Below are 23,632 nucleotides of genomic sequence, written 5' to 3'. Positions count from 1 at the left end.
ATTTAACTCCACAGCCATTAACCTGCTCCATTCTACAGACTCCTTCCCCTTTTGGGCCAAGAAAAAGAAGACCATTTTTTTAGACGAACGCAGGTCCATATGAAATCCTGTACTTAAAAGCAGTCCTCACATGGCGGCCTGTGCTGTATTACCTTCTCGGTTTCGGGAGGTATATATTAAAACAACGGACAGTTAAATTACACAGCCGATGTAAGGAATTTCTTCCTGGTCGCGCCTCGTAAAGCAAACAATAAAAACGAACCCTAAAGAATGGTATGGACGCCACCGAGCGAAAGGCTATTAGCTACAGTAACTCCATGACATTCCTTTCTGACTCTGGGGAAACTGGCCCTAAATATTTTGTCTTAGACTCTTGTCAGGGATTTGGAAACTGTAGGCTGTGAAAGTTTCTTGTGCACTGGAAATGCTGTATTAGTGTACTGAAAGGTTAAGGGTTGTTAATTAACACACACACACACCCCAAAAAAGACGCAAATTAAGTTCTGAGTTTAATACTGTAGGAGTGTAAGATGCAGTTCAATTGAAGCAGCACTTGAAATAACTAAATTCACATTATAGTACAATGATTATAGAGATATCTGAAGAAAAGCAGAAAATTAGAGTTGTGGAAATTTGCTGTTTTTTCTAAATTGAAGCGTCCCTAAATGACATTATTAATTTGCTTCAATCGACTTTTTTTTATTATCGTATCAGTTAATTATCATAAAAGTCCCTACACAATCAACGGAAATAACTTAAGACAATAAGGTGTATTACAGAACATGGGATTTATTCCAGTGAATAAGCCATCGACAATAACGCAAACGTTACATAATGTTGTAAAAATACAGGGTTTACATATAGACCATTAAAGAAATAATGACGTTATTCGTTCTTGCGCATTATTTAAATCATTTTCAATTATCCCTCTTCCCAATTTCTTTTACGAAAAAAGTCTAATTAACAAAAATGATTTACATGACCTGACATACATTTCTCAACACGTTCAATTTTTACATGCACTCCGCCTATCCGAACCTTAAATATATCCAGTAGTAAGAAGATTTCGAGCGTTTGAATCACTGAAATAGCAACAGCAGTTGTCCTGTGGTTGAACCAAACCATACATTTAATGGTGTATATTTAATTCTAGGTAAATGCACCTATTTCTTTTATTATTGACTTTAAAGGTATATTAAGACTTTAAACAGGTTGATTCGGTACTGTAACTCTAATTGCTAAAAAGCTGTCCCAGAAAAAAACGTGATCAGATTTTTGGCCGTGGATGCACGCATTCTGCGACCACCGTGGAACAACACGCGGGTCATGCAGGAATGCCCCCAAGGGGCGCGCGAAGAGAGAACCCACTCCTGACGCCTTCTTCGAAGTATTTGCTGTTTCGCTTCATCAGATGAATTGGTGATCCTCTGTGGATTTTTGTAACCGCACTAGAACTTGTTTAAATATCTATTTTGCACTGAAAGCAATTTGTCATTTGCTTAATAGTTTCCTACTTTTATGTATGGTTGGGACGGAGTTGCGATGAGTGTTGGTGAGATTTGTAAGAGCTTCATGGATTGCTTCAGCGAGGCGCTGCGGTGAACCGGGAGCATCAGTGGTCAGGAAGTCTTCCACTGGAGGTTCTGTTCACTGAGAGGAATCAATGAAGACGGACAAAGTGAAGGACTGCATTTTTAGTGGTAGGGATGCATAATGCATGCTTTCTCTGTGTGTTTGGCTACTTTACTGACTGCACCACAGTAAGGGGTTTAATGATCAAGAACACCAGCGTGCGTGTTTGTATCGAAATGATGATGATTATGTTTTGGTAGCTAAAATATTTAAGCTAATTGTGATATCCTATTGTGGGGAGCCAACGTAGCATTTTTTAGCAGTGAGAGTGATTTCCCATTATCAACAGCAATAATATGTTTTCGGAAATAGTAATTGTAGATCATTTAAACTGTTTCAACTTTTCTTCCTGAAAACCAAAATTGTGATACTCTAACAGTTTGTTTTCAATTAAATGTCCCTTTTGCATGCCAAACAAACATTTTGTAAAATGTCATGAGGACATGAAAAACAAGGCAGATGATTTTCAGGTGCAGTAATTTGCTGAAATTTTATACGTTTTGATATAAATGCGAGCTTTTTTTTCGTGTCGTTTTTCAGGTTATCTGAGCACACTAAACCCCAGCGATTCATGTACTGTACGTGTGAAGAAGGAAAACGTAAAGTAACCTGAGCTGGACAGAGGGTCCCCCAAGGGTGATATGGAAGAGCCCGAGTTGAGTGAACTACCTCCCTATTAGTCCCGTTAGAAACCGACAAGTTTTTGTTAAAGAAACTGACAAGTACCATTACACTCCTACGGTTTCAAAGCCGTGTCATTTCATTGTAGGGAGCAGAAACTGATGCCTAACCGCAGGTCAGGATTTGATCATTTTAGCTGGATGGCAGTCCAAAGAACTGGTTATTTGTGTTGAGAAGATGTTCCTCAATAAATCTCATATTTCAGTTTTTGGAGAGTTTATATACATATACATACCTAGTTGTTTATATAAATAATTTGTTACTTTTACTTCTAAAGCTACTATATAAAGCTATCCCAGCACAGATTGTACTGCCAAGTCCAATCTAATCATTTTCACAGGTTTTAGTGTTTAAATTTATGCTTTTCCTGCCTTTTTCCATGGAATGCTAGAGTTAACAAAGAAAATCATACTGTTTTCTTTATTATTACTGCCTAGTCTGTTTCCTGCTCACTGATGTGGTCCATCTCCTTAATAATATGGTTATTTAAGAATTCAGTTTGCTAGCTGGTTGATTTTCTGAAACCACTCTTTGCTAGGCAGTGACACTTGTTTTGTGTAGCCTGTAGTTTAATGGATTGGGTATCTATGCATCATGTCATTTTCGTTCAGGGCTGTAAAACAGACATTTCTAGCAACGACCCATCCTTGTAATAATGGCACTTTGTTTCTTCGTTTGTTTAATACAGCATAAAGGAAATTAAGGAAACCAAGAGTAGGAGTTTGAACAAAAGCTTTCAAGTTGTGATAAGACTTTGCCCCCAGGAGCAGAAGAGTCCACTACCTGAAGGTTCAGTATCCTGTGTACTTATTCTTTCCTGGGTAGGAGGAGGGAGTGGTGGGGGGTTAAAGATTGTTTTCCAGAAGAAAATACCTTCCTATTTCAATTACATGTATCCTCTTAAACTCAGAACCCACATAATGTACATCATGAAACCAAAGGTTGGGCTGTATATACTGTATGAGAGAGTTGTTTAGAGCCAGTGGAACAAAGCTCCCATCTGTGGGATCATGCCTGAATGACTCTGAGCCAGATTCCCTGTGCAGGACAGTCCGGCCTGCTGCAACCCTTACCAGAAATAGGTAGCTATCTGATGGTGCATGTAGCATAAATCCATGGAAAAATCCCTGTTTATTATAACACATATAGCTATCCCATTATACTGATTGCCTCACTTTCTGAAAAATTTTCCAGTATTTTTGAAGGGCTCTTTCAGATATGGATATAGATGCATTATATGGTAATGGGCATTTAGCCTTTAAAGAAATTTGCTTTATTCAGTATGAAATATATTACGAAATATTACATTACACCGTATATATAGACAGATTGCATTGCGTTATTGTCTACTGGAAATTGTAGCCTTTAGGCTAGTTTATGAGCATTACATCAATGTTGTGCCTTGCTCACACTGTAAAATTGATGCAACTGTTTGTACACATTTTTTTTTCTGGAAAAAGATGTTCATGCAATGCACTAAGGGAAAAATATTTGTAGTTATTTCTAAATGCAGGTTTCCCAGCATTTTCAGTCAGAATCTCACCATTTTCAGCAAAGAAGATTCACAATCCTCCTGACATGTCACAGGAATAACCATTTAAAGAAGACTTGCACTCGTTAGTTGCGAGAAATCTGAGCTTGCCTCAAGTCATTTAATTTAGGTCGTAATGTTGGCAGTGCTACTTCCAATCTTCATTTGCTCTCTTTGTTCATACACAGATATGTTGCTGAAAAGCAAAGATCAGCTACACAGGATGAAGTTTGGTTCGATTCTCATATGTGACCTTCTCAGGTGGCACAGTGGCACAGTGGTTGGCATTGCTGCCTTGCAGCGCTGGGTTCAGTCCTGGACCCGGGGTGCTGTCTGTGTGGAGTTTGTATGTTCTTTCTGTATTCATGTGGCTTTTTGCTAGGTCCTTCCTCCCACAGTCCAGAAACACACTGGTATGTTAACTGGCCTCTGGAGGAATTGGTCCTGCTGTGAGTGTATGCCCTGTGATGGTTTGGTGGTGGCTGGTGATGGATGGTTTCAGGGTGCAGGGATGCGAGGATGAGATGAGTTTAATTTGTGATGAATTTCTGGAGAACACTGGGAGAAAACGCACGCAAGGTGCATCCCCCACAACTTCCCGAAATACAGGAGTGTTACAGCAAGTTTCATAAGCCAGATTTCTGTCATGGTCACCCTACGGTATTACCACGAAAGGGTGTGTTTAAGTGATCACTACCAATCCAAATCAAGAAAACGCTTCCACTTATGGCACAATGGCTCTTCTTGATAATGTCATCCCTGCCTTTCAGTTACCCCTGAAGTGTCATGTGCAACAGCTATTTCTGACATGTCACAGGTATTTGTTTCAAGCCAGGTCAGGTGTAATGAGCCCGGGTCAGAGACAGATTTCTACAAGGGTGTATCCTGCCTTGGACCCTTTGCTTGCAGGGATAGGCTCAGGCTCCCCGCAGCCCGGAATTGGAAGAAGCAGTTTGAAAATGGATGGGAGCAGCTTTCTTAAACATTCCTCTGAACGTCTGAAGGAATCCCATCCCATGTGCCGTGGGAAATTCAGGCCTCAATCAGTTCTGATTATAGCTTTTTTTTGCCTTTTAGATATGAGGAGCTGTATTAAAGTGAAAGAGCCAAATCAAATCATAGCTGACAGCGGTCGGGTGAGTGTGGTGAAAACTGATCCTGACAATACAGCCGTCAGACTAGTGACTATGCAGTGTGTTGGTCAGGCGACAAAATACTGCAGCGTTTAGAAATAACATCATTCTGGAAAGTGCCTCCTTTTTATTGCAGCTGAATTACTTGTTATTTTTATCTGGTGGAAGCAGGTGCCTATGTCTCCCTACAGCTAAAGTCTTATCTGTTATTAGGAAAAGAAGTGTCCTTAAAAGAGATAAAAGTCATCTCATGAGATTTCAGATAATATTTGTGATTAATGTTGTGTTGGTTGTAATATTAAATTTATTTTTCTGTATGAACACTAGCAATTCATATTTATAATATAAAATCCTTTGTTCCTCTGTAAAGGGACACCAGCCGCACATGCTGGAGTTCGATGCGGTGTGGGATGAGAGTGCTTCTCAGAAAGACGTCTATGAATCAACCGCTAAGGTAAGTATCTTGTTTCTCAGCGCAGCACAAAATAACGAGATTCTGATTTTGACTTGCCCAGTGCAGTGTGGCAGCATTGCAAGGCACAGTCAGGATGGTCATTCTGATTATAAAAACTTGATGAGCCTCTTTTCACCTTTCTTGGCTTTTTTCTGTTGAGCTTTGCTTTATCTAAGTCTTACCTCCCTTAAGACAGTGTATTTCTTTCAAGCCTTCCTCACCACTATAAGCATCATTTATCTAGGAGAAGGTGTCACAGTGTCTTGGGAGGGCCAAAGATGAAAATTGTCTTGTCAATTTATCTACCAAAGGCATACATTATCCCAGCAGGACAAACCTCTATATATACAGTATGCAGGCCATGCTAAATTCTGAGTGTAGGGCAGAGACGCTGCAGAGTTAGTAGAAAGCATTCTTACTTTTAGTATCATGGTGGGATATTGTAGCCTGAATATTCAGAATAAGGGGGATTGTTAATTGACAGGACACAATAATGAGGTGGGGTGTCAATCAGCCAATCCTATCTGGCTCTTCTTTGTGAAGTGGAAGAAAAAAGATAACCTGCAGGAAACAGAAGGGACATGCAAACACAACAAAAAAAAATTGGAAAGGCTTTTTGAAGTAACAGCACACTTTTACCTGTAATCCCACAAAGATGTCTTCTTCTGCCCCTTTGGAAAGCCTATTTTTAAAACTCTTGTCTGAGACTAGAAGGATTCACTCGCTGCAGTCCATCACTGATCAAGCTCTGTTGTTGCTCTTGTCTCCTTTTATCTGTCCTTTCAGCCTCTGGTAGACTTTGTGCTACAAGGATACAATGGCTGTGTCATCACCTATGGATCTGCAGGCAGTGGGAAGACCTACACGTTGCAGGGAGGGAGTCTCACTGGGAAACAGCGTGGAATAATAACCAGAGTGGCCGAAGACATATTCCGCTGTATCCCTTTACACGCACGCCAGTGAATGACAGGCTTCTTTGCCCTGTGAACTGTGCAGTAGTTCCCTGCATGGAGGGAGGTGTTGCAAAGCATATCTCAGTACATTTATGATAGGCCATTCTTTAATCCTAGTCTCTGCAACTCTTTTTATTTGGTCCTTAGGCATATTGTTTATATGTATTAAAAAAACTGTGGTTTTTACAGTAAATCTGCTGGCTAATTATTGGCTAATTCATGTTGCTTCTGTTTATGGGGTATTTGATGTTTTTTTTAACAAATCTCCCATGGGGAAAAACTCTATTTGAATGACCTTATCATTCATTTGTGCTACCAGTATTATCATGCCGAATGTATAGCGGCACAGCGTATTTTACAGAAAAGCATACCTTAATTTCTCACACAGCACCAGAAGCATCAAACTGCAAGATTAGAGCCTCATTCATTCATATTTCTAATGAGAAGATTTACGACCTTTTGGTAAGTTGTTTCTGTGTGCATGCCGTACCAGCGTGAGTATAAATGCTACGGTCTGTCTTTCACCCTTCTCTACTTGCCAGGTGCTCACCAGTACCTGATGTTTTCAAGCCTTTTCAGACACAGGTTCAACCTGAAGGGATTCCTCTTTCTCCATGTACACGACCCACTTTGCTCTGTCCTTCTTTAAGAAGCGGGACAGGTGCGGGGTTTATCTGCAGTCCTCTGCAGGCGCACTGGTCCTGCAGCGTAATCCGCGCTTGCCTTCCTGCTCCAGGACGGCCAGCCGGCGGAGGTGTGCCGCATCCACGAGAGTGAGGAGACGGTGTTTTTGGAAGGGCTGACAGAGGTGGAAGTGACGTCCGCCCAGAGCCTGCTGCAGCTCTACAGACGGGGCACTGCCAACAGACACACGGGTACCCACCTTGTCGTATGGGGGGCTTCTTCCAGACAGCTGCACTGCATCTGTCGTTTGGGTATCGTAGTATAGAATATGAAGCACAAAGAAAAAGACTCAACATTTCACCCATTTCACCCATGAAGCCTTCTTACAGTATGTGTGAGGGGGAGAGAGCACACCAGCTCTCAGGGACTAATTCCCTTTTCACCCACTCCGTTCATCCACAGATTTTTCAGACAGATTCCTACCCCAGATTTCCAGCCGAGTGGACATTCTTTGTCGCCTGCTGTGCCCCTTGTCTGTTCCCCTTCCTCTCCCTTTTGCTGCATATTTCTGCGTCGTTTCTCTGTCCCACTCTTGTGGAATGGTCCTCTGTAGCCTTGGCTCTCTGACACCGCTCTCCACTCGAGCCTCATCACAGCATGAAGTCCAGACAACCCACACACACTGGGGCATTCAGCTTGAGCTCCAACGGGCAGGAAAAGAATTGTTTTAGCCTTAACCACCTTAGCTGTATTTCCCTGGTTATCATGTTTCAATATATGTAAGGGTCATTCGTCCAGTTTAATAAGTTTATTTCTATTACTTTTCTAGCTTCATGAAAACGAGTCATTCCTTTTTTTTTCATCTACAGGAGTGTTGAAGGGCGAGTTTGCCAGTAAGAGCCATACAATATTCAATATCATCGTCATCAACACACCAGTCAATGAAAATGATAGTAAGCCTTCTTTCATTTGCCTGTTAGAATTAGTCGATTTTTAAGCCAGCTCCAAATAGCTCCAACAAAGAGCGCCCTATGTCAGTTAGTTTAGAAGATGAAGCAAGTCACAATACTTCTGTTTTCTGTTCTTTTTCCTCATAGACCTAAATAATGTGAAGTATGTTTTAGGTGACGTACTTCAATATCCAGTATATTCATATTTTGTCCATTAATAGCATTGAACACTGAATGAGTGTTGTAGTAATTCTGTTTTCACCCACTGTACAGATTAAAGCTGAAAGCAAGATGCAAAAGATGAAAACTTATTGAGACAGTATCACATGGTTCATTGTTGTTTAATATAATATATATGCCATCTTAGCTTATTCAATTTAAAACATTTAACAGGGCTTTACATTTTTTTAGCCCATAAAGGAATAATGACAGCCAGCAAGCTTACACTGGTAAGTGTTTATTCTTAATGTTTCAGTATATTGTGGTCATATATATAATAAAACCTTTTTATGGTTCGGTGGAATCTAGGCATTGTGTAAGAATAGGGTGGTATCTCTCTTTAGGAACAGTATTATTGTCCTCTGTGTGCCTAGAATTATTAATAGATATGAATCTAACTTTGGAGTTTTGGAGTTGTTTTGCTGTATTCAAGAACTTGTTTATATTGTTGATCTGGTAACCATTTACCACCTTACATCCACTGATTTTAAAACAGCCTCTTAGTTTAAAATAAAGTGCAATTTTGCATTATCAGTGTTATTTTTTTTAACAAAAAAAACACAAAATACTGCTTTGGAGCATTGTATCTGTATCTTAATTTTAGGGGTTTTCCTGCGTGGGTTTTGATCTGATGTGTTGATTTTCCCCGGATGAGATGTTTCTAGGTTTGTTCAGGAATCCCATTGTCTGCCTCTCTAGATGTCCAGGATAATTTTAACAGCTTCTGTCCTCTTGAGTGACTGTACGAAGAGGCCACAGGGCATGGTGTTAATAATGACCACATAGGCCCTCATGAACTTCTGCAGCATAAAAACATTTTTTTTGGGCTTACGGAATGATCGAAGCATTGTTTCTTTCCATATGGATGTAAAGAATAATCTATATATGTATTCATATCTTCAACAGGTTGATCTTGCTAGCTCAGGCAGAGTAAGTATTTTCATCAATTTCTTTCCTCAAATCAAATTAATCAACATCAATAGTGTGCTAGTGTTTTAGATCACAATATTGCCACTGATTGATGAACAAACTAGCAGGATTAATGACAATTATAAGAATATTCAACAACAATTGTTTATGGTCTTATTTTAAAACAATTATAAATTGCCCCCTTCTTGTTACATCTAATAAAATACTTTCTGAATCTGCCTGGAGTACTTAAAAGTTTTAGTGTTAGTAAGTAATCTGAGTTGAAGTATTTTTCTTTTTTAGGAATTTCAATCTATTTTAGAATCAACCTGTTGTTCTGTGCAGGCCTCATAGATACTCTTAAAAGCAAGGAGCCCAAGTCACTCAGGGTTGTGGTGAGGTGTGTCTGTAACGGCAAGACTGTGAGATTTCTCTGTGCAGGTGCCCACAAGTGGAGTTATAAGTGATGGAAAAAGATCTTTCCAAGCAGCACATCCAAACCCCCAAGAAGTCAAGATGCTCAAGCGATCCCTTACAATATTTGGAAATGTAAGCCGTGCTTGTCTGCCTGTTATCCACCTCAGTTTTTTCTCTTCAACACAACATGGTCTACTCTGCCACCATTAAAAATGGCGAATGCCACTGTAAATCCCTGCCATGCTGGTCATCTTTTTTTTCTTTGATTTTCAGGTCATTTTTGCCCTGAGCAGTGCAGGTTGCCAACATATACCTTACAGAGAGTCCAAACTAACCAGGATTCTGCGGGACTGGTGAGAATCCATACTGCCTGTGTTCCGTTTCCCCTGGCATTGAAACAGATGTAAGAATCATCCAATGGCTGCTGGATTCCCTTTTTCCTTCTCCAGTCTGGGAGGGAACTGCCTGACCTCTCTGATCGTGACAGTGTCCCCTAACCTGTCGTCCGTCACGGAGACACTGAGCAGTCTGCAGTTTGCCAGCCGGGCCATGGCAGTGCCCACTCGGCCTGTCAGGAGCTCCCAGCTCCACTGCAGTGCGGCCCAGGTGCTTCAGGTATGCTATTACCGACTGGACAGCTCGACTGATTGTAAGTAGCTTATTTAAAAAATGCATATTTTTCCATTTCCCACGGTTGTGCCATGCTTTCCTGTTTGAGTACATCTCTTGCAATTCTGTCGCCCTTCGGCATTGCCCAGCAGATTGGCTTTCACAGCAGCAAGAGATCTGAGCATAAAATTGAATGCTGTTCATGAATTTCTGCACCAACGTGTCTGTCTGCGAGTCCAGTGCCTTTTATAAACAGCTGTGTCTTCACAGAACAATAACAATAGGTTGATTCTAAGATAGATTGAAACTGAAAGTCAGATAATTTACTGACAAGTACTCCAGACAGATTTAGAAACAGTGTCTACCCGATGTTTTAAATAGCTCGGATTTTCCTCAGATTTAAAACTGCAATGTCAGGTTCTTATGTGACAAACGAGTCAGTTGTGAGAAAACATGAATATCATGGAAGATCAGAAAAGCATGTTTTAAGGCTGGCAAGAGAATTCTGTTTCAGGGCCATTAGCTTTAGAGGTTCGGTTTGTGTAGTCTTTGATAAGCATTTGTGTCCAACTTTTAAGGGAGATTTTGTTTGGATCTGCTTACAGAACACCAGTACCAAAGTGACTGAAAAACCCCAAACCAGCCACGGCAGACAGCGGGCCGAGCTGCCGTGTGTCAGTGACAAGAAGGTAATTTCAGCAGCAGCTCTGAGCGTCTGAAATTGAACATACTCCATATAGAACGGATAGAATTTAGATGGCTATGTCACACTTAAAAATATCCATTTTTACTGTATGGTGTATGTCCAAGTGCTTGCAAAAGTTAATGTTCTGAATGCAATACGTGAACCATGGGTGTATTTTTTTCTTTGGTTATAAATCACCATTTCCAAAATGTATTGCCATTGTCAGGTCTGATTTACCTTCTGCTTCTGACACTGGAGCAGCTGGATGCCTGAAGTGTGGCAGCCGTATCCCCTGACTGCTGAAGACCACGTTAAAGCAAATCTTTCAGTGTGCTGCCTTTTACATTTCTGTACCGCCACTTTTGATGTTTATAAAAGGCTTAACTGCAGTTCCTATCCTAACTCTATTATGTATAAATGATATAAAAATGCCGTTTCAAAACATCATTTTCTGAGATTTGAAAACGGGACCTGGAAGGCGCCTGTCAGGATGAGCTCTGGGTTGTGTCTCCGCAGGGCCTGCAGGCCCAGATGTGTCTGCCCCCCATCCTCTCCAGCCCAGCTCCTCCATCGTGGCTGAGCCACAGGAAGCAGGAAGGCCTGTCCCGGCGGGAGGGCTCAGCGGACGCCCCCGAGCAGAAGGCCTTCCTGCCTCACCTGGAGGGGGCAGCCGAGGGGAGCCCTCAGTCCGCGAGGCCGCTGAAGAGCAGGCCTGGGGAGGAGAGGGGGGGGAGGGGCCCGTGGTCTCGCTCCAGCAGCACGGCCGGACCCCCAGCCCCAGAGCCCCCCAGAGACAAGCCTCCTCGAGGTGAGCCGCACTCCCCCCGTATCTCCGCAGACAGGCTGCCTGCTGATGTCTTCAAGGCCCACGAGTGCCCCCATTGCAAGAAGGAGAGGAAGATCAGGGAGGAGTATGACAAGTACATTGTGCAGGTCAGGGGAGACAAGGACGCCCTCCTGCAGCGGATCTCTGAGCTGGATGCTGAGCTCCGCAGGTGTAGAGAAGAGCAAGAGGCCACCGCTGCCCTGCACAGGGAGGAGGTAATGAAGGCTGGTGTGCAGCGAAGAACAGAGACGTTGCCTGTCTCCTCACACCGAGAGGAGAGCAATCCTGTGTGTGTTTGTCTCTTGGCATAGACAGAGTTATGTTAATTGAAAATGGCCACATGGGAGCCTGTAGTAGATATTTGTTAATATTAGCATGCTCTGTCTTCTACTAGTTAAAGACTGTCCTCTTTTATGAAGTGACAGTTGTCAGGTTGTGTTCATAATGGTTTGCTCCTAACAATATCCGCATTTTATGATTTAAAGCTTTAATATATCCAATCGTGCCTTTCTCGGCTTGCTTTTTAATGCTGATGAAATGCCGGGGAGCAGGAAGTGGGCAGGAGAGGACCACGCAGGCTGCAGGGAGAGGCGGAAAGGCACGGGAACACGATGGGCAGCACGGGCAGCAGAACAGAGCTGCTCCACATGGAAAATGAAATCAAGCAAAAGCAGCAGGAAATTGTGAGTGTAAGCCATCCGCTCCGAGTGTGTGGTCTCTTCTGTTATCCCAGGCTGTGTTTCCAAGACTTCTCAGAGCTTGGCTCTGAATAAAGTACATTTATAATGAAAATTGGACAATCAGCATTACGTACTTTACATTACTTAAGGAGTGATGCTCATGGTCGATGTCATTCTATCCCAGCTGCAGGAGCTGGAGCAGGTGCTTGCGAGTCTCCCCAGCCTGCGCACTCCTCACAGACAGACCGCACTCTCCAAGTCCCTCTGATCAGACACCAGGCACTCACACAGGGAGCTCACACATCAGAGAGCAAGCCACTATCACTCGCGCTTTGTTTGAGCAGAAGCTAAGGAGGCTTCTTGTAAAAAAATGTGTTTCAAAGTGTGAAAAAAGCCTGAGAGCAACACAGATTTCAAAGTAGCGCAAGCTGAACGCTGCTCTTCTCGTATTTGTGTGAAGTTACAAGGACTTCCAACCAGCCAAATCCATCTTCTGTCTGGCGTCCAGGACCTCTTGTCGACCGAGATGGGGGGGCTGAAGGCACAGCTGGAGAAGACGAGGGGGAATGAGAGAGCACTGGCTCTCAGGCTCCACACAGAGCAGAGCAGGGCCGCACAAGAAACAGAGGAGCTCCGTGCCCAGCTGGAGAGACACAGGGAGAGAGAGAAGCAGCAGGTCAGGACTCTGCAAAGCCAGAAGGTACAGCAACAGAAGACACTGACAAAAACTGTAACCTCTTTCTTACAGACATGTCGTGTGAAGATAAACAAACTTTACATTCGTTTTATGATAATACCCATCTTGTGAAGGGCAAAGGCATTTTTTTTTCTCTAGTGGACAGCGGCCTCACTTTGTGGAGGAGTGCTGTTAGTGTAATGCACTTTGAAGAGAAAACCAAACCAATCTAACGTAACAAAAATATCTGCCCGTTTTCCTCCATAGCTAGGACAATGCACAACACATGCAGTGCATGCAATAGTGTGGCAGACATTTAATCTTAATGAGTTTATCTTTTTAAAGGAGTGCATATTTTTGGAGTTGCAAGACACTAGAGCAGAACTCGAGAATTTCAGGGAGAGAGTCACCATAACGTTGGCTGAACTGAAAAAAGAAAAGGTAACACAATATTTAACATATATAGCAAAAGGATTATATTGCTTCAGAAAAATGTGTATCATCAGCCTAAATCCTTAAAAAAAACATTTAAATAATCAAAAGCTTTATTTTGTTTTAATATGAAATGACTTTCATGCTTCGAGGACTAGAGTCCAGCAGTAGAGCTATTTTATCTAGCAGAAAGGCCTGTTGTGTTTGTGAAAGTACACTACTGACCCTAGTGACAATATCCAACTCAAACGTACCGTTATTACAGAAGTAGACTGATTTTCTGGTTAATCTGCAGAGCAGGAATACCCCTACCAAAGAAATCTTCGCAGACTGAATATAATAATAAATTATTTTTTTATTTAGTGCCTTTAAAGGTGGTTTCTCAAAGTGCTCAAAGTGAATGCTGACTTAAATCCCTGAGTAATGAGAGATTTGATTTACAGGATGGACTATTAATAGAAATAGAAGAAACAAAAAACTACAACGAAAAGGTAGGGCATAAGACTTTATTATAAAGACATTGTTAAGAGAAAAATATTGAAATTAGATGTTAGAAATAACTGTCTTCCTGTGGCTTTAACAAACATCAGATGAAAGCAACACAAATGAAAGTTAACACCAATTTCTAAGTCTATCTAAACCTTAACTTCCATGTAATCAGAAGACAAAGCAGACATGAGGAGACATTTCCTACTATTTCCTCTGTGTCAAATAGATGAAAAATAGAAATATTACTGGAATATATGCTTTTCCTAAAGGTAAAAGCAGAAAACGCTTCCCTCGTGGAGAAGCTGGAAATTGCTCAGCTGAAGCTCAGCTCCAGAGCCTTTCCTGGTTACTGCATTCCCCCTCACATCCACACAGTCACCACTAACACTGAGATGATGGTGTCCCATCACACGTCCCAGCAGGGTGCTGTTGGGATTACATCAGGTGAGCTCAGCACTGCTGCATGCGTACTTGCTCTTAAAAACCTAAGTTGCTCTTTTCGAGTTTTCGCTGTGATCCTGAAGATACAACACCTGCTATTTTTTGTGTTTGTAAAAATATGCCATAGATTTCTTCATTTTCCAAGACTACCCTAGAAGGTTTGTTGGAATGTCTAAGGAAGGTCTCCTATTCCTTTTATATCATTTTAACAAGCCTGATATTGGAAGTAGTTATAATAAATTCAGATCAATGGGTCAATGAAAGGAAACATTTCATATCCATATGGCTCTGGTTGATGGTTCTGTTGTGTGTAAATTAATTGCCAAGGTTTTCATTTTGTAGAGAGCAAGTGCAGTTTTAACAGTTGCAGCGGATTTCAGAGTAGCGCCTTCACACATCCCACCATGCCTTCAACAGCCTTCTCGGTGGATGAAGATGATCTCTTGAAAAAGGACGTCTACAAACAGTTGTAAGAGACCTTTTCTGTTTAAAGTCCTTAAATAAGTTGAAGCTGGTTAGACCTAAATGTGACATACAGATTCAAACACATCCATTAGTCAATAATGTAATGTTTCTGAGAGGACTATGTTGGCCATGTAACTCACAGTATAATTATTGGAATGTTGTTTCTTTTACTTTTCATATAATTAAAGTACAATAATATTATAAAACAAAATAAACTTGTTTTTGTGGTTGCAGATGTTTCTTTTTCCCCAAGATGAATAACTGTATTATAATTAAGATGTCAAAACACTTACATTTTTTACTTTCACAGAAAAAGAGAACGTAACCTTCTTCTGGATGTGATGGTGATAATGTACACACGGAGATGGTTTGTGGATGATGCTATGCCTCATGTCAGGAGGGCTTTAAAAAAATGTGGAATGAGATTGGAAGAGGCTGATTGAATTGGACAGCCATGTGTCTGGCAGTGCATGGAATCCTATTTTAACATTACTGAGACCCTGCAGGCTATATGAGGCTTGATTAAATTGATACTGATGCAATAAATACAGTACCACAGAAAAGAGGAGGCACAGGAATTACATTGGCACGGGGTTAGGAATGTATCTTCTGAAATTATTTTAAAAGATTTTCTAATCATCTAGATGTACATCTATATAAATACGCATTGGTACTATCCATATTTTTGTAAGATAATGTGAATGTCCTGTGTTCATGTGTACGTTAAGTAGCAGACATTTTTTGTTTCTTGCAGAGTGACATGCACAGCCTGAAAATCCACAATTGTGTACACTGTAATCCTGAACTAAAGTTTGAACTGTGTTGGCAAGTAAAGTGTAAACAATTCAGCTTCCCCAAGGTTCACAAAATGTGGAATAAAGAAAAAAACCTTTAGAGAGAACAAAAAGCACACTTTATATTTTCCCATGACATACAGAACAGCTTTGATCTAGTGGGTACACATTGAATATCCTTTTTTTAAGATGTAAAAATATTAAATAAAACTTCATAAAATCAATCACCACTTTGAAAGATTTAATGCAAATAGGAAGATCTACATCTACAGCACATTTTTGTTATGACTGTGTGCACAAACGTGACGAAAAATACTGTTCACAGAATACACTACACAGCAAAAGAAAAGAGCTACAGATCAACTAGAAAAATTTAAATCTACATATTTTGATCAAAATACCACCTGAGAATCCTGCATTTGATCACATATAGCACCTGCAGTATAGATTTTGTCTATAGATTTCTATCTTTTGGGTTTTCATATTTTACTATCAGCATGATTATTAGAATAACAATGAAGTACCCAATACTATTTTTAAGAGGAGGTGCTCTTCTATTGAAATATTTGTCAAATCATTGATTCAACATATTTTTCCAATATTTGTTGTGATTTAACTTAACAAAGAATCCCTATATTGCGACAAGAGAAATCTGGGAAAGTGATATTTTGCATGTCTTTTTCATATTCCTAGTCCTCATTATCACTTCCGCTATCTGTGCTATGATGATTTTCTCCATTGACAGAATTATTATTGGATTCATGGTTTGATTTATTTTCACTTTCCTCTTTGTTATAACGTTCATCCTTGTCCACTTCATTGTCATGCTTGTTTAAATTGTCATCATTATCTTCAAAATCATCTCGATATTCCTCTTGGCCTGCAGACGACTCTGCATACTGATTGTTAACACTGCCAAAGAAATCAGATTGAATCAGTATTCACTCTGCAAAATAAACCATCAAAGGTGTATTTAATTTAGTCTAAGCATGCTGAAAACATTTCTCTTTTTAATAACAAAATATTACAAGTAACTTTGTACAAGATTGTAAAGCAGAATCAATTCCAAACTAGAAATTAATTCATTCTAAATTTATTTCTAATCAATAGTATAAACAATGGCCAAACTTGAATGAAACCTTTTTAATATTCAGGTCCAAATCTATAGAGCGAAATAGGACAAATTCTTATAGAAATGGAAGGTTCAGACATCTCCTCTCTCCCTTTGTGCTGACAGTTACCTCTCTTTATCTTCACTTGAAAGGGATACACTGCTGATGGATTCTTCACCGTGCTTCTGGGCCCCTGGGACTTTACTGCTGACAAAGTCTTCACTGAGCCCGTATTCTTTCAGCGTGTCGCAGTAGCGTTTCTCTGCGGCCTGTCTGGCATTCTTCTGTAAAAAGGAAAGGCAAGCAAACCATGACACCTGTTGATTTTGTGCAAACAAGTAAAAACCTTACATACATATTTTTTTATCTTTTAAGATGAGACAAATTGAAAGGTTCGCCAATAATCGTTTGAGGACGTTGTTCAAAAGAAAAGCTGCTAGGTATTAATAACTATCCAGAATGCAATTGAATAAGTTAAGGAACAAGTATTAGGTTTATTCCATGCTGAAAAAAAGAAGAAAGAGAACACAACGTTTTGGCATGTGGAGCCTTGAGAACGTTGTGTTCTCTTTCTTCTTTTTTTCAGCATGGAATAAACCTATTACTTGTTCCTTTGCAGCCTACGCATGCTGACGCAGCTACCCACTTGAATAAGTTAAGGTATATACCGTACAAATATAAGTGTATATGAAATGAAGTTCTTTAAAATGAGACTACAGAGCCCAGGGTCCACCTGTGTTACTTGTTCCAATAGCAGAGGCCTCTCCTTCAACCTCTCCTGGATTTCCCTCATCTCCTCCAGGTACTCCTTCCTTCTCTGCTGATCTTGCTTCCTGTCCCAACACAGATTCCAGTCACCTTTCCTAAGCTGTAAGAAGCCTGTGTGAACGAATAAACTACAATCTGTCTGTGAAAAGCAGGCAGCTAATATTGAGTTTCCTGTAAACAAAAAAACAAGTTTATTCCTAAATTGTTTTCTCTTTTGAATAGGCTGGAGTGGGGTGCTTTAAAAAAAGAAGTAGAGGTTAACTCCATCCTGAAAATGGAAAAGAAAAAACTCTTTTTGTTTTGTTTGTAAATCCTTTCAACTGTCACAAGACTCTATAGTCAAACATTGTATTTTTTCATTTAACTCTCCAGAACGGAGTTAACTTTTCCTAGGTCGTTCTCTTTTGTTATTAGTCCTGGCTAGGGCATGACTCATGAAAAGGAAGCCAGTGCCATTTAAAAAAAATATATTTGCTTAAAATGGATGACAAGTTACCTTTTTATGTAGAAAGAAAATTCTATATTTAAGTGAAGGTAATCTGACAATACACTATTTGGTGATTCTAGATATTTTGAATTCAGCTAATTTCAAAGATGGAACTGCACTGAGGCTGGCCTTCTGTGGAATGGTATATATTAAAAATCTACTTGAAAAATTCCTTGGATTTAAATGAATTGAAAGCTATTATTAACATCAGCTCTTCGTATTTTTGTGTTCATGCCTGTATGTAAAAAAAAACATTTAGTTCAATTATTAAAACAATAAAATAGCATTTTACGCAAATATTAATAAATACTGTACAGGTAGAGCAGAGATATTATAACACTGAATTCTTCACTCAAGAAGGGTATTTTCAAAGTCCTGTGATAACAGCGAGCAATAACGCCATCCAAGAATCAGATTCTTTGCAAATGTTTGAGTACTTAAGTATAATGAAGTTTGGCTTAACCAGCTTGATTAAGAGGTAACCTCCCGGCTTCCATTTAGAGAGAGGAGTTAACCAAGTGTGGAGATGGGGTGGAGGTGGAATGAATGAGAAAACAGGTGTGTGCAAGAATTATATATATACTGTATAGCAGAAGTCATTAATGACTGATTTTTAACAGCTGGGTGAGATTAGTTTGTCTGTCGTTATCCCACTCGAACTTTAGTAAAGATCTTCCATTTATATTGTGTATGGTCAAACCACGAACAACAACAACAACATTTAAGAGAGGCTGAAATCCTTAAAATACAATCTGTGGGATTATAGATGATCCTTCTTTCACAACTGCCATCAGAGTGGGGAGAACTCCACTCCTGAATGTGCATTTTTCACATTCAGGCCTCTGGCTGCACACACAGCACAGGGACGAGTACTGCTAACTACAGCAATGTTCAGACTCAACCCACTGCCAGATTTTTAGTACCACTGCAAAAGGGCTTCAATCCTGGCAGTACAGCAGCTCTGCAGTTCTCCTTTGTACCTGAACTGCTTCAGTCTAGACATGGAAGTTTGTGCCAGAGCCTGATGGGGGTCGTTGGCCTGAGCACGCTTTGCAATCACTCTCTGGAGTTTCCTCTCTCTTTGCCTCTGCATTTCTCTCCATTTTTCTTCCTCTTCCTCTGCCTTTTTCCTCTGTTCTAGGGATTTCCTAGTTGGAAACATAAGATTCTCAGCAGAGGGGCCTTCCTAAGACATACATCTTAAGGGAAAATCCAGGGAGATAGGGGATGCTGGGCTGGGCTAGGAGAAAATGGGAAATTTTAGAGGAAGACAAGCTTCTTCACGGAGATTCAAACACATTTACTGTACTTCACATTTCCATGTACAAATGTCAAATGCAGAAAACATTATTTTAGGAACATGTTACATGCTATTTTAGGACAAGTACAGTCAAATTGATCAAATTACTAAGGTAACACTTAAGGTTGTTGTTAAAGAAGAACAGTGATCACCTCACAGCTTCCTGACGCTTTTTCACTGCATCTGTGATTTTGGTGGGTAGAAATTCCTGACTTCCTGATAAAGAAGAGCAAAGACTGGAGCTGGGCTTTGCATGGTTTGTGGGTGAAATGTATGGCCAACGTGTTTCCCTTAACCTGTTTTCATCTGCTTCTATGTCTGCTAGAATCTTCTCCCTATGGGAACTGATCTCTGATGTAAGAAGGTGAAAGGGTTCACAAACAGTCATTGGTTTGGTGTCCTTTTTGCTAATAAGTTGCTTTCTGAATTTCCTGTACTTTGCCTCAAAGTCTGGTATATCTGTGTTAATCTTGGGGTGGAAATCCAAATCCTTTTCTGTTTCTGCCACTTTTTCTCTTTTTTTCACTTTCAGTCTTTGGACGACCATGCTTTTAGGCATGGAGGAGCTGCGTAGAAGCTCCTCTGCCCTCATCTGCATTTTGATAGCTCTGTAAAGTTGCTCTTCTTTGACGCGCTCGCTCACCGTGGTGTCATACACAGACTTTGGCACCGGCTTTGCTTTGAACGTTTTTTTTTCCGTTTTGGGCGTGAGGTCTTTGAGCTGGGCTTGTCTCATTTCCTTCTTTTTTCTTTCCCTCTCAATGAAACTGAAAGGCTTCTGTGAAGCCAGCAGAAGCTCTTTGTTCCTGTCCCTTATGAACTGCCTCCTGTCTTCATTGCGCTCGTTGATCTCCTCAAACAGAGGCAGGTAGACATGTGCGGGCACTGGACTTGCTCGGAACTTCTTCTGACATTCCGTGAGCTCCTCCAGCTGCTTCTTCAGCAGGCAATTCTCCATCTCTATCTCCGACCGAGACTTGAATTTGCCTTTTTTTTTCTCGGCTTCTCTGACAGTCATGTTGAATGGCTTGGGGATAGTGATCCTATGACACCATTCTTTGGGTTTCTTTTGAGTCTGCTGGTTTTTCAGAGAAGAACTCGACTGCATTCTCTTACAGGACACATAATCATCCACTGAAAAATCATCCCACATGTTTTTAATGTGCTCCTTGGGTGATGACAGCAGACCCTTTTCAACATCCCCTGCCTCATTGTATGCTGTGTCTTCATCTGATGTATCCGACAAACTTGAACAAACAGTATGATTCAGGTCATTCACAGAAAGGGCTTTTCGAAATGCTTTTGTTGGCTTTGGACTATTGTTCTGCAATCTAGGAAGAAGAACAAGCACGAGTCAGAGCTTTAAATCTGAGGCAAAGTAACCGTTTGAGAGACTGCAACTCAATATATGACATATTTAGTAGTCTGGAATATAGACACACATAGGTCTCACTGGTTAATCTGCAAATTTAAATGTGATGAAAATGTTAATACATTTGTTGCCATAAGTTACTGCCTGGCTAGACAAAATCTGAACTACAATACTTCGTATTATGTAGGTGAAATCTTTCTACAGAATAAATTGGCCACAAACTCTGCTACGAAATCCGCTTTGTTCTCAGCAGTGATAATGTGAGGTGATGAGAAATCTAAGATCCAATGTGGCTTCTCGTCTCACTTCAGGGGGTGTTTAGGTTACTGGGGACACCAAGAAAGACAAACCTGCAGAACAGCTCAGGGTTTGCACGCTCATTGTCAGGAGGCGCAACTCCTTTGAGTTCCATCTTATTGCGATACATCCTTTCCAGCTCTGTCATGGTCTGCAGATGGGCTCTCTTCAGTTCCTCCAGTTTTCTGTAGTATTCCTCATTGGAGAAGTAAAATTCCTGGAGATCCACACAGTCCCCAGCCATTCTGTAGTCCTTAATCAGCACAGGACTGTCCTTCCTGCCCTCATACTCTAAGCCCGACTCATACGCATTCTGCAACACAAAAGAAAGCAAGAATAATTCAATTAAAATGGCATGATGGCATGCTGACAAGGTCAAGGTTTCCAAGAACAATTTTTGAACCAGTTTTAATTTGATTAACATTAATCAAATAAGAGCAAGACCTAAAGCACCAGATGAAATTATGCTTCAGCTCAACTACACTGCAGGCAGGATATTAAGCACTGTGATGAAGAGTTAAATATGTATGAAATACACTTTATTTTGCATTTATTCAACCATCATACTGGAGGCTCCACTGAAAATACAAAATCTTCATCACTGATAAACCATTATATTTGACATAATGAACTTACACCACAGGTTTAAGTTTAACTTTGTCATTTTACAATGTAACCTTTAAACAGCAGGTCTCCTTTCATATTTAATTCGCCTAGCTAAAAACAATATGGTGAAAATTAGGTTTGAACTAGAAGACACATACTTTAACCTATGGAAATATTATAAAAGAGCAAACCACTCTCTGAATACCATATCCTCTCAGCATTAGAGCACAAAGCTCATTAGTTGAAGTGACCATATGGCACTCAGCAGTGGGAAGATGTTAGTAGCAACAGTGATAAAAGGTACATGTGTATTCTAACACAAGCTCATCTTCTATAATGACCAAGATACTAAACAGAAAAGACAGAAAGTAAAGAAAGATACCAAAGAGGTTACAGGTATCAGTATGCCAACATTTTTTTTTTATTCTATCACACCGATGCTCACAACTCAAGACACATTGGTTCCTTCAGGTGTTCAGAGGAATGTTTGAGAAAGTCACAACCAACCATCTCCTAACCCCTTCTTCCAAAATTAGGGTCGCAAGGGAGCCGGGTCCTGTCCCCACAAACAATGAGTTTAAGCAAGCAAGGCAGGACACATCCTGAATGGGACACCAGTCCACCGCAGGACACACACTCACCCCACGGCCCATTGTCCCAGAAGCCATTTAACTTACCAGTACGTTTTTTGACTGTGGGAGGAAACCAGTGCCTCTGGAGAATAAACAAGCTACACGCAGATAGCACCCCAGGTCTGGAACTGAACCCAGGGCCCCAGCACTGCGAGGCAATAATGCTGACCACTGCACCATCATGCTACCCAAGTATAAAATATACCACAAGTGATTTCTCTACACAAATTAAAATCCCCCTTAGGGTAAATGCTATGAAATTGTAACAATACCTCGCCATAAACAGTTACATATTAATATTGCTAATGAGAAATATAATCATACACTAAAACATTTGGTCCATTTAAATATAAATATTTGCCTCACCTGAGTGTGCAGACAAAGGGTGAAAAATGAGTATCCCACTGTACTTGTTCGAGTGGCTCTGTGCAACACAGATTAAAGAGCCACAATTTTCTCCCCTGTAATCCATTAAACGTTAGTGTCTCATCTGCATCCTAGAATAGTTACAAATCACAGAAGCTTTCTTTCCAGAAAGGGTGTTTAACTCCAATCCTCTTAAATAATTAATAGTCTAGCTTTTGGTGGAATTCGAAAACAGCTCGAAAAGCAAAACCTTCGTTTTAAGTTTCATTATTATTTCGGGCCCTTTGTCTTCTATACTTTAGGAAACGTTTTCTTAAACAGTTCCTCTGTAATGGCTACAACGAAGGTGTGGAAATGAGGAATAAAATATTTGAGGTGAAAGGTAATTACAAGACTGTCCGGAGCCTATCGCGGAGAAGACGTTTTCACTACCAGTCTTAGCTTGTTGACCGGTGACGGTAAAGTGCCAATGCCCAAACCAGAAAGAAATGTAAAAATAACCTAATTACAGATACTTATTAAACACTTTCAGCGCTACAGTGAAACGGTCCCGGGAACAGGATTTCTCTGGTTAATTCTATTTTTTATTTCGATACTCTTACCTCTTTCTCATAAACTCGGGTACGGTTCTGCTCCGCCGATAAGGACCTCTCGCCCCTTGTAGCAGCGCTCTCCCTCTCGAACAGAGCAACTGGAGCTTTGGTCAGTGGGTTCACGGGGGTTTTGAGACACGAAGTTACCAGGACGTTGACACGGTGCGAGTTCTCCATTGTTTTGCACTTGACTCGCTTTCGGTTTGCAGAAATTCAGGCTTCTACCCAGTGCTTTGACGTCCTACACGCCCGTAACTCCTAATCCTACTGTTTGATGCTAACCGGGTTGCAACCCTGGTTACAGTTAACTCTACGGGGCAGCCGCTGGGCCAAAACTCATCTAATCGCTTTAGGTACGGCGTTCCCACCAGTCCCGTGTACAGCTCAGCATTTTCACATTTGGCAACCTCGAATTAACTCAAACTAAAATAATAAAGCAAACTCTTTATTTGGACCCACTACACGAAATCATTTTCTGTTCTGAACAGAGAACACGGTG

General features: G+C 40.7%; 2 protein-coding genes across 3 annotated transcripts; one reads left to right on the top strand and one right to left on the bottom strand.

Moving 5' to 3' along the window:
* Positions 1–2,272: 2,272 nt before the first annotated feature.
* Positions 2,273–15,328, top strand: LOC148820061 (uncharacterized). The gene is made up of 22 exons (XM_088934325.1): positions 2,273–2,287; positions 3,002–3,102; positions 4,922–4,980; positions 5,348–5,431; positions 6,218–6,368; positions 6,773–6,846; positions 7,121–7,259; positions 7,878–7,961; positions 8,370–8,407; positions 9,084–9,107; positions 9,528–9,635; positions 9,777–9,856; positions 9,953–10,118; positions 10,718–10,801; positions 11,314–11,838; positions 12,175–12,306; positions 12,764–13,003; positions 13,325–13,420; positions 13,855–13,902; positions 14,170–14,344; positions 14,684–14,810; positions 15,117–15,328. The coding sequence occupies exons 1-22, from the start codon at positions 2,274–2,276 to the stop codon at positions 15,247–15,249; spliced, it is 2,682 nt and encodes an 893-aa protein (XP_088790451.1). The 5' UTR covers position 2,273; the 3' UTR covers positions 15,250–15,328.
* A 499-nt stretch (positions 15,329–15,827) lies between these two features.
* On the bottom strand, positions 15,828–23,310 carry fam161a (FAM161 centrosomal protein A). 2 transcript variants are annotated; one of them, XM_088934031.1, is made up of 7 exons: positions 23,143–23,310; positions 20,990–21,249; positions 19,420–20,598; positions 18,948–19,115; positions 17,446–17,545; positions 16,842–16,996; positions 15,828–16,512 (listed from the first exon to the last, which is right to left on the bottom strand). In XM_088934031.1, exons 1-7 carry the CDS (start codon positions 23,308–23,310, stop codon positions 16,290–16,292), a joined length of 2,253 nt encoding a protein of 750 aa, XP_088790157.1. In that variant the 3' UTR covers positions 15,828–16,289. The 2 variants fall into 2 exon arrangements, with proteins under 2 accessions (XP_088790157.1, XP_088790156.1); XM_088934030.1 differs by lacking the exon at positions 18,948–19,115.
* Between the last annotated feature and the right edge of the window lie 322 nt (positions 23,311–23,632).

The sequence above is a fragment of the Atractosteus spatula genome, chromosome 15 (assembly GCF_055471065.1).
Source record: "Atractosteus spatula isolate fAtrSpa1 chromosome 15, fAtrSpa1.hap1, whole genome shotgun sequence".
Classification (NCBI taxonomy): Eukaryota; Metazoa; Chordata; class Actinopteri; order Semionotiformes; family Lepisosteidae; genus Atractosteus; species Atractosteus spatula.
Note: the sequence above shows the minus strand (reverse complement) of the source record. Positions and strands in the feature narration are given on the sequence as shown.

Bases quoted from the DNA above. Each gene is read 5' to 3' on its own strand.
- fam161a (XM_088934031.1), bottom strand. From the start codon at position 23,310: ATGGAGAACTCGCACCGTGTCAACGTCCTGGTAACTTCGTGTCTCAAA. The intron at 20,599-20,989 runs GTTTGTCTTTCT...TCTTCTTCCTAG, and splicing joins AACCCTGAGCTGTTCTGCAG to ATTGCAGAACAATAGTCCAA. The intron at 16,513-16,841 runs GTAACTGTCAGC...TTTCTTTGGCAG, and splicing joins TCAAGTGAAGATAAAGAGAG to TGTTAACAATCAGTATGCAG.
- LOC148820061 (XM_088934325.1), top strand. The intron at 7,260-7,877 runs GTACCCACCTTG...TTTCATCTACAG, and splicing joins CACTGCCAACAGACACACGG to GAGTGTTGAAGGGCGAGTTT. The intron at 8,408-9,083 runs GTAAGTGTTTAT...TATCTTCAACAG, and splicing joins CAGCCAGCAAGCTTACACTG to GTTGATCTTGCTAGCTCAGG.